At 42.9% G+C, this 16,282-nt stretch overlaps 1 protein-coding gene across 1 annotated transcript in view; it reads left to right on the plus strand.

Annotated features, from left to right (window-relative positions):
• cyp4t8 (cytochrome P450, family 4, subfamily T, polypeptide 8) overlaps positions 1-16,282 on the plus strand; it is an 80,942-nt gene that overhangs the window by 27,216 nt on the left and 37,444 nt on the right. The window contains exons 3-5 of the mRNA XM_078218475.1: positions 309-353; positions 5,973-6,100; positions 11,128-11,255. Of these exons, the coding sequence (XP_078074601.1) occupies positions 309-353; positions 5,973-6,100; positions 11,128-11,255 (301 nt within the window). The remainder of the gene's footprint in view (positions 1-308; positions 354-5,972; positions 6,101-11,127; positions 11,256-16,282) is intronic.

Raw genomic sequence — 16,282 nt, forward strand, 5'->3', positions numbered from 1 at the left:
TTAAAGAGTCTGCAGTTTAAACAGTTTCATTTCATTCCCACTAGTCTTAAGGCTGAGATAGTCAGACATTTGGCCTCTCAGGGACTCGAGGGATATGGGGAGCGGGTGTAAAGTTGGAGACGAAGTCCAAGATCAACCATCGTCATATTGAATGGCAGAGCAAGCTCGATCGGCCAAATGGTCTACTCCTGCTCCTATTCCTTGTTTTCAATGTGGTAGAATGTGCCCTGATAATGTTCACTTTATTTCCCATAGAATAAAAGGAAAAGTCTCTGAATTATATTTTGCTGTGCTTAAATGTGTTACAGAGCCAAAAGATGATATGGTGTACCAGTTTATAACTCCCTGGATTGGTAAGTTGTGTAATTCTTACTTTCAGCAACATTATCATTTTTATAGAAACTATGGGATGTGAGTGTCACTGGCAAGGCCAACGTTTACCCATCTCTAATTTCCCTTGAGAAGGTGGTGAAGAGTTGTCTTTTTAAGCCGCTCCAGTCCATATGGTTGAGGTACCAAGAGTTCCAGGTTTCTGACCCAGTGACAGTGAAGGAAAGATGACACACTTCCAAGTCAAGGTGATGTATAATTTGTAGGGAAATTTGCAGGTGGTGATGTTCCTGTGACCTACTGCCCTTGTTTATTCAGGTGGTAGGTGTCGCAGGTTGGAGAGGTACAGTCGAAGGACCATTGGCAAGTTGCTGCAGTGCATCTTGTACAGCAGATCAGAGTCTAGAAATTCTGTAATAATTAACTCATCTCCTATCTCCACAAAGCCTGTCTACTATCTACAAGGCACAAGTCAGGAGTGTGATAAAAAACTCTCCACTTGTCTGGATGATTGCAACTCCAACAAAATTCAAGATGCTCAACATCATCCAGCACAAAACAACCTGATTGATCGACAACCCTATCCACTATCTTAAATATTTAATCCCTTCGCTGTCTTGCATGATGGCAGCAGTGTGTGCCATTTATAAGATGCACTGCAACAACCTCCCAGGCTTCTTTGACAGCATTTAGTAAACCCTCAACTTCTACCACCCAGTAGAAGAAGGGTAACATGCATGGGAACACCAACATAGTCATAGAGGTTTACAGCATGGAAACAGGTGCTTCAGCCCAACTTGTCCATGCTGCCCGGTTTTTACCACTAAGCTAATCCCAATTGCCTGCATTTGGCCCATATCCCTTTATACCAATCTTACCCATGTAACTGTCTAAATGCTTCTTAAAAGATAAAATTGTACCCGCCCCTCCTACTACCACACATATCACCCTGACTTGACAATAAATCCCCACTGTTGCTGGGTCAAAAAGCTGGAAAACCCTTTCTGGTAGCATTGTGGGAGTATGTTATACACCAAATGGACTTCAGCAATTCAATAAGGCAGTTCATCAACACCCTCTGAAGATTAATTTGGGATAGCGATAAATATTGACCTTGCAGCAATGTTCATGTTCCAAAAACAATTTTTTAAAACTGGATTGTGGTTGATTTGTACGTTACTTCCAATTACTGACCTTGATTCCTTTCATTTGATCCATTTTACCCAAAAATGTCTTAACGTCAAGTCTTGAAAATTTTGATTGACCCCACCTTTTGGACTAGTGAGTTGCAGATTTCTATTTCCTTTTGTGCTTATATATTGAAAAGGATGCTTCTTTATCTCGCTCATAAATGGCCCAGCCCTGACATTGTTCAATATTTCCAAACAGAAGAGATAACTTTTCTGTCTCCACCCTCTTGGACCTCTGTACCATTTTAGGCATCTCGGTTAAATCATCCACCAAACTTATAAACTTATGGGGATGCAAACCTAGCTTATGCAACCTGTTCTCAGAATTTGCTCTTTTAATTCATAGAATCCCTACAGTGCAGAAGAGGCCATTTGGCCCATCGAGTCTGCACGGACCACACAATCCCACCCAGGCCCTATTCCCATAACCCCACATATTTACCCTGCTAACTCCCCTGACACGAGGGTCAATTTAGCGTGGCCAATCAACCTAACCTGCACATTTTTGGAGTGTGGGAGGAAACCGGGACACCCGGAGGAAACCATGCAGATAAGGGGAGAATGTGCAAACTCCACACAGACAGTGACCCGAGGCTGGAATTGAACCCGAGTCCCTGGCGCTGTGAGACAGCAGTGCTAAGCACTGTGCCACCATGCCACCAAAATTCTTAGTATTTTTCCATGAATTTGCATTGTCCATCTTCAAAGGTCAATATGTTTCCTGAGTTAGGAACATAAAAGTGTACACACTGCTTCAAATAGGATTTGATCAACATTCTGCACAACTCAGGCATCACGTTCTCACTTTTGACTGATTTTGATAATGTTGCACTAGCTTTCAGTCATAGATGTACACGGACACCCAAAACTCTTTATTCCTCCAAAGCAAAGTTTCTCACCATCAAGAATTCTTTTGGATTTGTCTTAGATCCAAAGAAAATGGCATTATGTTCCTCAAATTGCATTTATCTGTCATTACATTGTCCATCCATTTAATCTTTGTCCAATCACTTAAGTCTTAGAACTTCCTGCTTTCTTGTTGAGGAAGAAATGTTCACCAGGCCTTCAGGAAAATTCTTTGCTCTTTGGATAGTGCCACTGGATTTTTTCATGTGTGACTGAATCTGGTTTAATATTGGGTGAAATTCTCCCAACAAATTTCCAAGTGTGGTCTCCAACAGGAACCACACCAGGTCAGTCAGCGGGATCCCAATCACAATCCACCCACACTTAGACATTTCTTTGGAGGTTGGAGTGATTTGAGCTTTTCAAGAGATGTGCAGGACCTAAAGATGATGGCAAAACTGGCTCCTCAGAGATTAGGGTGCCTTTTTTAAAGGCTGCCCTGATCTCAGCACCCCCCCACCCCCGCCTCCCCCACAGACATTGTGACTTCCCTGCAGACAAGGGGAACACCCGCGACTCTTGATCACAGAGGGACAACCTTATCCCCTTCCCACGAACCACATGCTTGCTGCTGGCATTGGGTCTTTGGGGCATCAGGCCGCCCCTCTCCCGCCCCCCCCCCCCCTCCTCATTTTCGCTGGCATCACAGCATCTGGTCCACGCCCCCTGGATTGCTGGCATCAGGCTCTCCCCAAGTGAGTGACCAACTATGGGTTCAGCAAAGGGCCTACCCCTTCAGGCACCCTTTCCGGCTTGCCTCTGGGCAATTGCAACCTGGCAGTGCCAGTATGTCAGGAGGAAGTGCCAGGGCACTGTCCAGCTATGTCCCTAACCAACCACCCGGGGGCTACAATGGCCTCCAAGCCCTGTAGCATGGTCATCACATCTATCCAGTTAATTTAACAGTGGCTGTGAAAAGGTCCTCATTGAGGAACCCTTGCACATTAATGTCTGACTTGTGCCAGCTCTTGTTCTTGATTAAAACCAGCCTCCAGTAAAGGCATTCTGTTCAGGCATAAGATTTAGAAAAATATCCCCTTTAAAGAAATGAACTCAGACTGTAGACCTGTGTTTTCTAGGAAGGTTTCAGAGTTGAAAAAAGTGCCTTTAAAAAATGAGTTCAGACTGAGCAGCTGTGCTTTTGGGGAAGCACTTCAGTGTTAATGGACCGTGAAGGACTATATAAATAAATAATAATGATCTCTCCCTTGAAAGAGCCAGGAGCTGCCACTCTAGGGTGTTGTAAAAGTTAAATGGGCATGAAATGAAATGTGAACAAATCACTTCAAAGTTTTTAAAAGCAACAGAGAGAAGACTAGCCATGCAACCCCCATCCCGGGAGAGACACCTGACCTGAACCCCTCCAGCCTGTGCCCCCATCCCCCATCTCCCTTGATGGACCCTGATCTGCACCTTGGTAGCAGATGCTTGCCCATGGGCATGTGGAGGTGAGTACTGAACGGTACTCATCTCCTTGCTCTCCCATGGAGTCCATGGCACCTGGTACCCACTTTTAGGAACCTGTAGTGAATGGCGCCCAGATGACTTCCCGCTAGTGGGGGGTGCGGGAACATACCACCAGGCCACTGCATTCGACTTTGGTCTGGCTAATGAGATTGAAGTCAAGGCAAATGAGATCAGGTTCTCATCCTTTCTGGGCCAGATCCTGATCATGCCGGGTGGAACAGGTCGGGAGCATTGGAAACTGTTTAATGCAAATCCTGTTTTAGGCATTTTGCTAAATTCACTGGCCCAGCGGGACTTACACCTGGGGCTAACGGAGAATTGACCCCATTATCTTTTGTCATCAAATAAAAATCACCGATGACAATGCAATACTCCCTCATTATTGCACTGTCTAATTTATGTGCTCAAGTGCTGGAATGGGACTTGGATTTAAGAAGCAATGTCACTCTCCACATGAATTAGTAAAAATGGGGAATAGAAAACTGGTTAGAAATTACTGAATATCAATTGGATAAGAATAGGCATAAATCATGAAACACCACGTCTTCAGTTTAACATGGAACTAACCATTCATTGCATTATAAGGTCATTAATATTTTACATGAATAATTTGGGCTAAAGGATGAACACAATTTCCTTTCTCTAATGCTATAATCTACATCCTGAATTTCCAACTCAGTTCTAGTTTCATGTTTGACTGCAGATAACCTGATTCCTGGGGAAAGAAAATTGTGGAGATGCACTTCCTTAGCGACAGAAGTTTATAATTCCTATTCAGAGAGGTGTTCTCATTTACTTGCAAGGCAACCGACAGCCTCTCCGAGGTAGCTACTCATGTTTGGATTAAAACAGCATTGGCAGGATTTGAGCACGGAGGATTGTTCTTGAGTCCAACACCCATTTTTTGAACATGAATAACTGGGTAGAGATCTGGAGGAACGGTCCTGGTTGAGTTATTCCCCTCCCTAGCAGAGGCATGCTGAGACAAAGTTGGTATCCGACAGTTGCCCAGCATCAAGTCAGCATGGAAACGTTGTTGTGCCTATGAGTTTTTTTGTCTTTGCAGGTTAGTGCTATAATTTAATCATTTTGTCAGGAAGGAGGTGATTTCTAAGTACAATGTATATCAAAACAATGTGGGCTTTTAGCTTGTGGAGCATGTCACAAAGGACGGGCACAAATATTATATGCTTTTCTCTGTCGACTTGACTGTTGTTTTGTAATCTTTGACGTATATCACCAGCCACGGAAATCTAGTGTAATTCTAGATAGCAATTATTTACCACAATAGAGGCCATTATATCTAACTAAATCCTGTTCTCACCTGACACCACTGCAGTTGGAAGGAGGCACCTTAGTATTTTTTGTCCCTGTTTAATCAAAGCACATTGAAGCCAATTGTAATGCCTGATCACCTACCTAACTGAAAATCAGCAATCCCTATAGAAATCAGTGATTGAGCTACACAGACCACCCTCAATTCGATGAAGAGTACATTTGCTCATTGAGTCACTAAAAAATACCAGGGTAAGGGGCTAATGATTTCACTAAACAAAATTGAGATACAGTAAGTTCTTGCTTTAAGGTTCCCAATTTTCAGTCATTTCAATTGAACTTTGTGGTTTTAATGGGTCAGTATTCATGTTTAGCATTGTGGCCTCGCACTGATGTTTTTTCGTGCTGGTTATGACGTTGGGTTGTGTGACTGATTGGCACTATTTTGGAGCAATCCTCTGCTCCTCAACTTTCCCATTGACCGACCAATTAACTGGCAGATTTTGCCCCCTGTCCAACCCTCCTTGTCACTGCTGATCCTCCTGCTTGCCAACCTTCCCTCTCGCCAATCCTCCCATTCCCAGCCCTCAAGCCTAGTGCCTCTCCAGCTTGTGACTTACCTCCACAACCCTGCAACTTGAAGCTGCTCTCACTCCATAGGTTGCTTTCTGCCTCTCACTGCTCACTCCTCGAGCCGTCACTCACACCAGTCTTTCCAGGAATGCAGCTACAATGTTACGCAAGGAATTACGGTACATGTTTAAAAATTGATCACGTTCAGGAGTGAATATATTTGCTTTTCAGGTGAGGGTTTACTGGTGAGTGCTGGCCAGAAATGGTTCCGCCACAGACGACTGCTAACACCTGGATTTCACTACGATGTTCTGAAGCCATACGTAAGACTGGTTGCAGATTCCACTCAAACCATGCTGGTATGTTTGTTGGGGAAATCTTTAATTCATTGGTCTTTTCTGGTTAGAAATTGTTATTAATTATTTTATGTTTTAATTTACCTGTAAGCACTTAGTTATTTCCATCGGTGGTAAAGAGATCATTTTTGTACAGTAAACAATTATATCACCTAATACATATTTCCCATGTGTTTCTTTTTGCTTGCTTTATTAAACAGTAATGATATCTTGAAAAAAGGAATAGTGCTGTTGAGAATAAAAGCTATTAATTTCAGTGAAGTACAGGTGAGAGGCCAACCCCATCCTCCTCATTGCAGTATTGGTCCCCTTATTTGCGGAAGGATATATTGGCCTTGGAGTGAGTGCAGAGAAGGTTCACCAGGTTGATACCAGAGATGAGGGGTGTTGATTATGAGGAGAGACTGAGCAGATTGGGTTTGTACTCGTTGGAATTTAGAAGGCTGAGGGGGGATCTTATAGAGACCTATAAGATAATGAAGGGGCTGGATAGGGTAGAGGTGGAGAGATTCTTTCCACTTAGAAAGGAAGCTAGAACTAGAGGGCAAAGCCTCAAAATAAAGGGGGGTCAGTTTAGGACAGAGTTGAGGAGGAACTTCTTCTCTCAGAGGGTGGTGAATCTCTGGAATTCTCTGCCCACTGAAGTGGTGGAGGCTAGCTCGTTGAATATGTTTAAATCGCGGATAGATGGATTCCTGATCGGTAAGGGAATTAGGGGTTATAGGGATCAGGCGGGTAAGTGGAACTGATCCACTTCAGATCAGCCATGATCTTATTGAATGGCGGGGCAGGCTCGAGGGGCTAGATGGCCTACTCCTGCTCCTATTTCTTATGTTCTTATGTTCTTACAAAAGCTGCATTGATAACTTGCTGGGTTTTAAACCACTGGAAAACGCAACTGAACCAATGCCAGTCTTACATTGGGAAAAGACAGATGATTAGGGCTAAATTGGATAATCCCTGGGAAAGGGGGCAGGCATTGAGTTGCAGAATTGACTCACGTGCATAATGCGAGCATCATGCCAGGCTGTACATGGTGTAAGCATGGATTTCCTACATTCCCTCCCTGTCAACAGGCCACACCATGGCTTTATTCTTGTCAGGTAGCAAGAAGTGGAATCTAGCCAGGTAGTTACCAAGAATACAATGATGGTGAAGATACAGCATCACTCAATTATATACACACAACCCCCAGTTCAGATACTAACACCGTCTGTTATTTAGAGGATAGCAGAGGTGAGATCTGAATGTGGTGAGACACAGACAGGGGGCAAGGATAGCGGGTGTCAGCTCTGTTGCAGAGAACTCAGATAAGGGCTTCAATGGAAGAGGTGACAGAAACATGCTGATGAGTATAACAATGAAATACAAGGGATATTGGGAAACTTGTGCATGATATCAAGGATCTGCATCAACTTGGCAAAGAGTTTTGTACACAGTTTAGAATTCATCCTTTCAGCATTGAAATGGTTACCAACTTCATTTTTCCAACCGAGGACCAAACCAAGATGTAGACTGGATTTTTATGTCAGATTGAGTAGTAGGAGTTGAGAAAGTTCCCGGTTCAATGTGCCTGCCTGGGGAAAAAGTGCCCTCGCAAAGTAGAGCTGGACACAGGATCTGCCAACTGTTGAGGCAGGATGACTAAAAGGCCTGCCGTGGTCCGTTAGCTCTCATGCCTTCTGCCACCTCCTGATCCACTCCCCATATCCTGTCCCATACAAACTGATGTCAGTCATGCCCCCACCCAACCCCAATGGCCCTGATACTCTCCAAGCCAACCTATGCTCCTCCACCTACCCACAATGACCCGCCATACCTTCCACCTGTGCCCAATGGGCTCATGTACCCTGCTTGTCAACCCATACCCCTCCACCCACATCCAATGGCTCCTCTTTCCTCCATGCCAACCTGTGCCCCTCCACCCATTACACACTGCACCAAACCAATGAATGTTATAGTAACAAGTGCACATGTGAAAATGCTTTAAAAAAATTCGTAACTTTTTTTTAAAAAACTGCTTGTTGTAAGCCACTAAAAGTCAAGCAACCAACCTTTAAAGCATCAATGGCAGAAATTCAAGCACTTGACACTTCTTCATCTTGAGTAAATAAATATCGAGCCATTGACAAAATAAGAATTAAGAAAAAAGCTGCCATTCAAGCAATTTTTTCTCTTGTGTGCAAATGTTTCAATAGACTAATGGAAGTCTGAGCCAAGCCTCATTATGTACAATTGACTAAGAGCACATATTTCCATTATGTATGTATTTCATCAATGTCTCAATGTTTATTTACACAAGACAAAGAGATGTCAATTACTTTTATTTTCTTCCATGGTCTGACGAAGAGTCATACAGACTCAAAACGTTAACTCTGTTTCTCTCTCCACAGATGCTGCTAAACCTGTTGAGTTTTCTCAGCATCTCCTGTTTTATTTCAGATTTCCAGCATCCACAGTATTTAGTTTTATATAAGGAATGGAGGCTTGAGTAGAGCATAAATGCTGGCATAGACTGGTTGAGTTGAATGGCCAATTTCGGTGTTGTATATTCTATATCATTCTACAATAAAAGGAACACACCAATATTTTCAGAAATGCCTAGAACCGAAACTTCAACACCAGTTGTAATGATGCCATCCAACATTTCTCAGACCTATTTTAAAATGCCTTTCAGCACACCTTACATTAACAATATTGATACCATAGACACAGCAAGTACAATCAGGGCAAAAGAAATGGAATTTGATGGGCAGGATCCTGAGCCCACTCTATCCATGTGTGGGAATGGCGGTGTGGGCTTAAAATGTGGAGAATTTGAAAAAACAGTGTATCTCGCCGGCAAGATCTTATTTCCCGATTTTGAACCTTACTGATGGAGTGATGTAAAACACGCCAGGGAACCTAAATTGAATGTATCAGCATATCATTAGCGAGCACTCACTCCAGACATTGAACCCGCACTGAATATTTAGCTGATACTGACGGTACGTCATGTTGGCACCATTTACAACAGCTCTACATAAGCATGAATCTGGCACCATCACCTCCAAGGGGGATATCGGAGGTGAGTGCTCAGGTGGCCATTACATCTCAGGCAGTCCAACATGCAAGGGGCATGTGGGAGAATGCTGGCGACACACACAAATACAGATTGGGGCTGAAGATGAGGGCCACTGTTGCTTTCTGGGCCAGTGGTTCCAGAGGTTTTGGTGGGTCACCCAAAGGCCTTACCTTCCCTTCATATTGGGGCATCCCTTGCTCCTGTTATAGTACAAATTAGAAACTCCAAAGTGTTTTATGAAGCCCGCCTGAATCATAATTTTTGCATCTTGAATTTGGCTAGGATAAGCATGATATGTTCCACTTCATCTGTGATTCAAAAGATCCACTGGGGAGCTTTTATCAAACAAAGTTTATTTAAGAATATAGTTAACATATATGGAATGAAAATTAGCAATAACTTTTATCAATTACAAAACAAAACAACCACAATAATGTATAACCCTTAACCAATATATATCAGAGGTTCCAATCAAAACCAATATCCCATAAACAAATCCCTTTAAACAGACTTATCGCTGCACAGGCTAAAGCTCACATGATACTGGAATCCGGTTCCCTGGGTTGAATGCTGATTTCAAATTATCTTGAAAACTCAGAGCCGTTTGTCGTCAGATCAGCTCCCCAAAACACCAAAGCACAGATCCTTTACTGCAGCATGACAACAAGCCTTTCTTTCAGCTAACTGGTAAAATTTTCAAAGCAAAACAGAGAGAGAAAGAGACTTGTTTCTAGCTTGCTTCTACAACTACCTCTAACACTACAGCCAAAACGTAACTGAAAGCTGAAAAACGTCTGTCACCTGACCTGCCCACTTTTTTTCCTCTTTCCAGCAATGACATTACCCAAGGCTGTGACCATGATTTAAAAAACCTCTTAAAGGTATACTAACATCACATTCCGAGGGGATGTGCTGGCTGCCAAGCAGGCGTCGCTTCCTGGTTCCTCCATGCTGGTTACTGTTCAAACTGTAGCTGAGTGGGTGATTTTCCGAGTTGGAGCTGTAAACTGGATGGGAGGTGACCACAACAGAAGGGCATGACTATGAGGTCCTGCGATCTTGCTTTGGTAGAGGCAAGTCTAGAGGAGAGGGTGAGAATAAAGAAAGGGTTGATCTGTGATAGAATGGAATATAAAAGGGATTAAATGACAAATGAGCAGGTGGTGCTGCATCAAAGGAAGTGATAATCAAAGAAGGCAGGTATTGACTTGCCTCTGAAAATCACTGAAATGATTAAACAGCATCAAATTGGTTTGCTGCATGTATTACAATCAACAGCTTTTGGACGGTCACACATCATGATCCTTGCCCCAATTTTTGACCATTGAATTTTTGTCTCCGAGGTGCCTCGCTGAATGTGTAATAGAGCCTGACCCCGTCATAGCTTAAGCTGCATCATGCTACTAATGACTTTGATTACTTTCATTATTGGGTGTTTATTTATTGCCTTTTGTTTGCTTTAATGTTATTGCTGGACCTCACCAGTCATTAAACTTTACTTGACTTAATTCAGAACAGTGTTCCTGCCCAGAAAAGCCTGACCTCCACACACAGTAAAGGTAAAATCACCATAATCCCGGATAACTATACACTGCTCTCTCCTCAAAGGTGGTGATTTAACCTGAGAATCACACCACCTAAGGGGCAAAGTTAAGAAGGTGGCCTTTATGAATAAACTCAGCTTGTACAGGAATTGAACCCACACTCTTGACATCATTCTGCATCATGAACCAGCTAAATAGCCAACTGAGCTAAACCAACCCTGAATAAGTTTTCCTTCCCACACTCAGTATTGGAAATGCACTAGCCATTTAAATAAGAGGCTGGAGGAAGAGAACATAGAGAAAAGACAAACAAACAAAAGTAGTGCCTTGTGTTTCTTCAGTTGATTAATAACCTAATACCTATTTGCTGTTTATAAATGGTTGCTGAACAATGAGTTGAAAATGAATGTCTGTTCACACAGGATAAATGGGAACAACTTTGCAAAAAAGAAAATCAAACCCTGGAGCTTTACCAACACGTCAGCCTTATGACCTTGGATAGTATTCTGAAATGTGCCTTCAGTTACCGTGGCAACTGCCAGATTGAGAGGTTAGCATTTGGAAACTTTTATGAAATAACTTACGGTGCAGCTTTTATCTTAATGATTTGAAGAGAATCACAAAAAATTATTTGTGATCTTTGCATCAAATTATATAATGCCAACAAAAACAGAAAATGCTGGAAAATCTCAGCAGGTCTGACAGCATCTGTGGGGAAAGAATAGAGCCAACGTTTCGAGTCTAGATGACCCTTCGTCAGAACTGGCCTCGCTCTGACAGTTCACTGGGACTGCGTTCCAGTAATTCTAGAAGTTGCTAGGTCCTATTACTCTCGCCACTCATAACCCATGACCCTCCCACATCCAACATCATGGATCCTTATATCCTCCATGCCAACTCTATGTCCGCACATGCCCCCAATCATCCCCATGCTAACAATGGCAACTTATACACTTCACTTCCCCATAACCCCCTGATACTCTCGATGTCAACTACTGCCCTCTGACCACCTCATGGCTCCACATGCCCTCCAAGCCACCTTCATAGGTACTCCCCCAGTATCTTCCATGGGCAAACTGCAGGAGCCATTTTGATTTGAGAAAAAACAAATCCAAGCAATCTAATTCAGCTCTCACTCCTACACATTTGATGGTGAAAAAGCTCCAATTCATATAATCCATCCAAAGCTTTTAAGTCTCCTTAAATGGTTCATCTCTTACAGAAACCTCTATTTAGTAGTGTCATCAAAGACAACTACTCCATTAATAGCCTATTTAAGCTGCTAATCAAACCCTACTCAGAACACCCTTCTCAGATGATTGTAGCTTTTAAAACCCAGCCAAGCATTCATAGCCCTTGAGGAAATGGCAACAAAGGGCTCCATTGAAACTGCACAACTACATGGTATTTTTTTAACCTCTGCCTGTCAGTAAGCAGTCCAGCAGACGTTAAAACTTGGCTGGGTTTCAAAAACTACAATCATCTGTGAAGAATGTTCTGAGCTCAGTTTGATTAACAGCCAGCAGAGGGTTTTTTAAACTGTTGCTGACAGATGCGGTTTAAAGAGCTGAGCATTTAAAACACTTCAGATCATGACAGTTATACAGACATGATCAGCCCTTCAATAGTGTTTCCATAGACCTCATCAATTCTTAACTCTCACACTGTGGGTTAAGGCCCTTGGGCCAGCCAGAATAGGTTCTGTTTGAACTCAACAAAGAGCTTTGCTGAGTTTTGTTTTCCCCCTAGGTGGATCACGCACCACCTCCTTTGCCCTACCACCAGAAATTGGACTGGTTGGATATGGGGGAGGGACTTCCACATCTGGGTTCTGCCTGTATTTTTAAAATCCATGGAGTTTTTCCGACTTTGTGAAAATCAAGTCCCAATCGGAAATTATGTTGCATAGAAACATAGAAGATAGGAGCAGGAGGAGGTCATTTGGCCCTTCGAGCCTGCTCCGCCATTCATTACGATCATGGCTGATCATCCAATTCAACAGTCTAATCCTGCTTTCTCCCCATAACCTTTGATCCCATTTGTACCAGTGCTATATCCAGCCGCCTCTTGAATACATTCAATGTTTTGGCATCAACTACTTCCTGTGGTAATGAATTGCAGAGGCTCATCACACCTTGGTTGAAGAAATGTCTCCTCACCTCTGTCTTAAATGGTCTACCCCGAATCCTCAGACTGTGACCCCTGGTCATGGACTCCCCCACCATCGGGAATATCCTCCCTGCATTCATCCTGTCTAGAGCTGTTAGAATTTTATAAGTCTCTATGAGATCCCCACCCCCCACCCCACCCCATTCGTCTGAACTCCAGCAAAAACAATCCTAACCTGGTCAATCTCTACTCATACATCAGTCCCACCAACCCTGGAATCAACCTGGTAAACCTTCGCTGCACTCCCTCGAGAGCAAGAACATCCTTCCTCAGAAAAGGAGACCAAAACTGCACACAATACTCTAGGTGTGGCCTCAACAAGGCCTTGTATAATTGCAACGACACATCCCTACTCCTGTACTCGAAACCTCTCGCAATGAAGGCCAACATACCATTTGCCTTCTTTACTGCCTGCTGCATCTTCAGTGACTGGTGCACAAGGACACCCAGGTCCCACTGCACACTGGATAAAAGCAAATTACTGTGGATGCTGGAATCTGAAACCAAAAGAGAAAATGCTGGAAAATCTCAGCAAGTCTAGCAGCATCTGTAAGGAGAGAAAAGAGCTGACAAAGGGTCACCTGGACTCGAAAAGTCAGCTCTTTTCTCTCCTTACCGATGCTGCCAGACCTGCTGAGATTTTCCAGCATTTTCTCTTTTGGTTCCCGCTGCACACTCCCCTCTCCCAATTTACAACCATTCAGGTGGTAATCTGCTTTCTTGTTTTTGCTTCCAAAGTGAATAACCTCACATTTATCCTAATTATACTGCATCTGCAATTGATTTGCCCACTCACCCAACCTGTCCAGATCATGCTGAAGGATCTCTGCTTCCTCGTCATAGTTCACCCTCCCACCCAACTTGGTATCATCTGCAAACTTTGATGCTACATTTTGTTCCCTCATCCAAATCATTAATGTATATTGTGAATAGCTGGGGTCCCAGCACCGATTCCCGTGGCATCCCACTAGTTACTGCCTGCCAATTTGAAAAGCACCCATTAATTCCTACTCTTTGGTCGGAATTTTACCAGCACGTCCGCCCGAGGTTCATTCGACTCCGCCCGAAGCCAATGGGGAATGCCATTCTCTGAGCCTCACCCGCCCCTGGAATCGGGGCAGGTGTGCCGGTAAAATTCCGGTTTTTGTTTCCTCTCTGCCAACCAGTTTTCTATCCATCTCAATACACTTCCTCCAATCCCATGCGTTTTAATCTTGCACGATAATCTCTTGTGTGGGACTTTGTCCAATGCTTTCTGAAACTCCAAATATACCACACCGACTGGCTCCCCCTTGTCAACTGTACTCGTTACATCTTCAAAGAATTCCAACAGATTTGTCAAGCATGATTTCCCCTTCATAAATCCATGCTGACTCTGTCTGATCCTGCCACTGCTTTCTAAATGCTCCTCTATAGAGCCCTCGATAATGGATTCGAGAATTTTCCCCACTACCGATGTTTGGCTTACTGGTCTATAATTACCTATTTTCTCTCTACCTCCCTTTTCAAATATTGGAGTGACACTAGCTACCTTCCAATCTGCAGGAACTGTTCTAGAGTCCATAGAATCCTGGAAAATGACCACCAATGCATCCACTATTTCTAGAGCCACTTCCTTAATTACTCTGGGATGTAGATTATCAGGCCCTGGGGACTTATCCACCTTTAATCCCATCAATTTTCCCAGCACCATTTCTCTACTAATGTGATCTCCTTCAGTTCTTCCCTCTCACTAAATCTTGCATTCTCCAACAATTCTGGTATCTGATTTGTGTCCTCTTTTGTCAACAATACACATCTTTTTAGCCTGTCTTGATGCTCTCTCCACTCCCATTGTTTTGTTTCTTAAAGACTGGATTGGTTGTAAGTATTCGCATTCCAACCATTATTCATGTAAATTGAGTCTGTGTCTTATAAGTTCTGTTTGTGAACAGAATTCCCACTCACCTGAAGAAGGGGCTCAGAGCCTCGAAAGCTTGTGTGGCTTTTGCTACCAAATAAACCTGTTGGACTTTAACCTGGTGTTGTTAAACTTCTTACTCTTTTGTGAAGACAGAACAAAAGAAACTTTTCAGTTGCTCAGCTATTTTTTTGTCCCCTATTATACATTCCCTCGTTTCTGTCTGTAGAGGACCTACATTTGTCTTCACCAACCTCTTTCTTTTCATGTATCTGTAGAAACCCTTAGTGTCAGTCCTTATGTTCCCTGCAAGCTTACTTCCGTATTGCATTTTCCCCTTCTTAATCAATCCCTTGGTCCTTCTTTGCGGAATTCTAAACTGCTCCCAATCCTCAGACCTATTATTTTTCTTGGCCAATCTGTATGCTTCTTCCTTGGCAAGAGCCTAATGCTTATGTCTATAGACTTTGCCCTTGGTGGTAATATATATCCTTTGAGTATTGTTATTAACCTCAGAGCCATAAACAAGGTAGTGCCCATGATGGAAAAAAGCCACCAGTCAGATTCTAATTGCTGACATATCTTACAGTGCCGCAGGTAAGTCACATAATTCTTGGACACAGCCACAAGGAAAAATCCACATAGACCCATGATCTCAGCAAGAATCATGGAGGCAAATTACTGTAGCCATTTTGTGGGTCGATGTATTAATGGAAGGCCTCACTGCCCCATGTTTTTACTGTTAGACTAACTCTACATTGGCAGAAAATGTACAATTTTACTCAGAAAGGTAGTGTGCACTTGAATGTTATTTTCATGGAGTTAATTCGGCAACTAAATTTGTTATCTGTATTTGGTGTCCTTTTGAGTCAAGTGATTCCTTCTGCTGGAACTATACAACTATTTTATGACTGTTTTTTGTTAAAATAAATCCACTGAAAGGATCTAAAAATAAATCCGACTCTGAAAGTATGATGTTTTATTTGCTTATCTTCGATAATCCAGATGGAGTGAAAGCAGTTAACATACAAGGTTTTCAAATGTGGTTTCTTGCGCATAGTATAAAACATTATCTAGATCTGTAGAGTAAGATAGAGTCTGTAGGATATACATGGACTTGGGACTTACCCAAGAGGGTGATTTAAAATTAGAACCAAAATAATCATGAGTAAGAAGTGTAAAAAAGTTCCAAAATGTGACATGGGATGGCGTACGCTACCTTGAGATACCTGCAGATATGTTTTCAAACCCAGCAGTGTAGACGGGGGTGGGGCAACTGTTCTTTTCACATATGCCTAAGCTGATCTATTTTGCCTGATAAATCTTCTGCCATTGTTGTACAAAATAAAAGGGTTGATGATTTTTAAAAAATTTGTTTCTAGCAGATGACCATTGCTGGCAAACCCAGTGTTTAATGCCCATTCCTAATTGTCCTTGAGAAGGTTGTGATGAGCCATCTTATTGAGCCACGGCAGCCTATCTGGTGTAGGTACGCCCACTGTGCTGTT

The sequence above is a fragment of the Mustelus asterias genome, chromosome 8 (assembly GCF_964213995.1).
Source record: "Mustelus asterias chromosome 8, sMusAst1.hap1.1, whole genome shotgun sequence".
Classification (NCBI taxonomy): domain Eukaryota; kingdom Metazoa; phylum Chordata; class Chondrichthyes; order Carcharhiniformes; family Triakidae; genus Mustelus; species Mustelus asterias.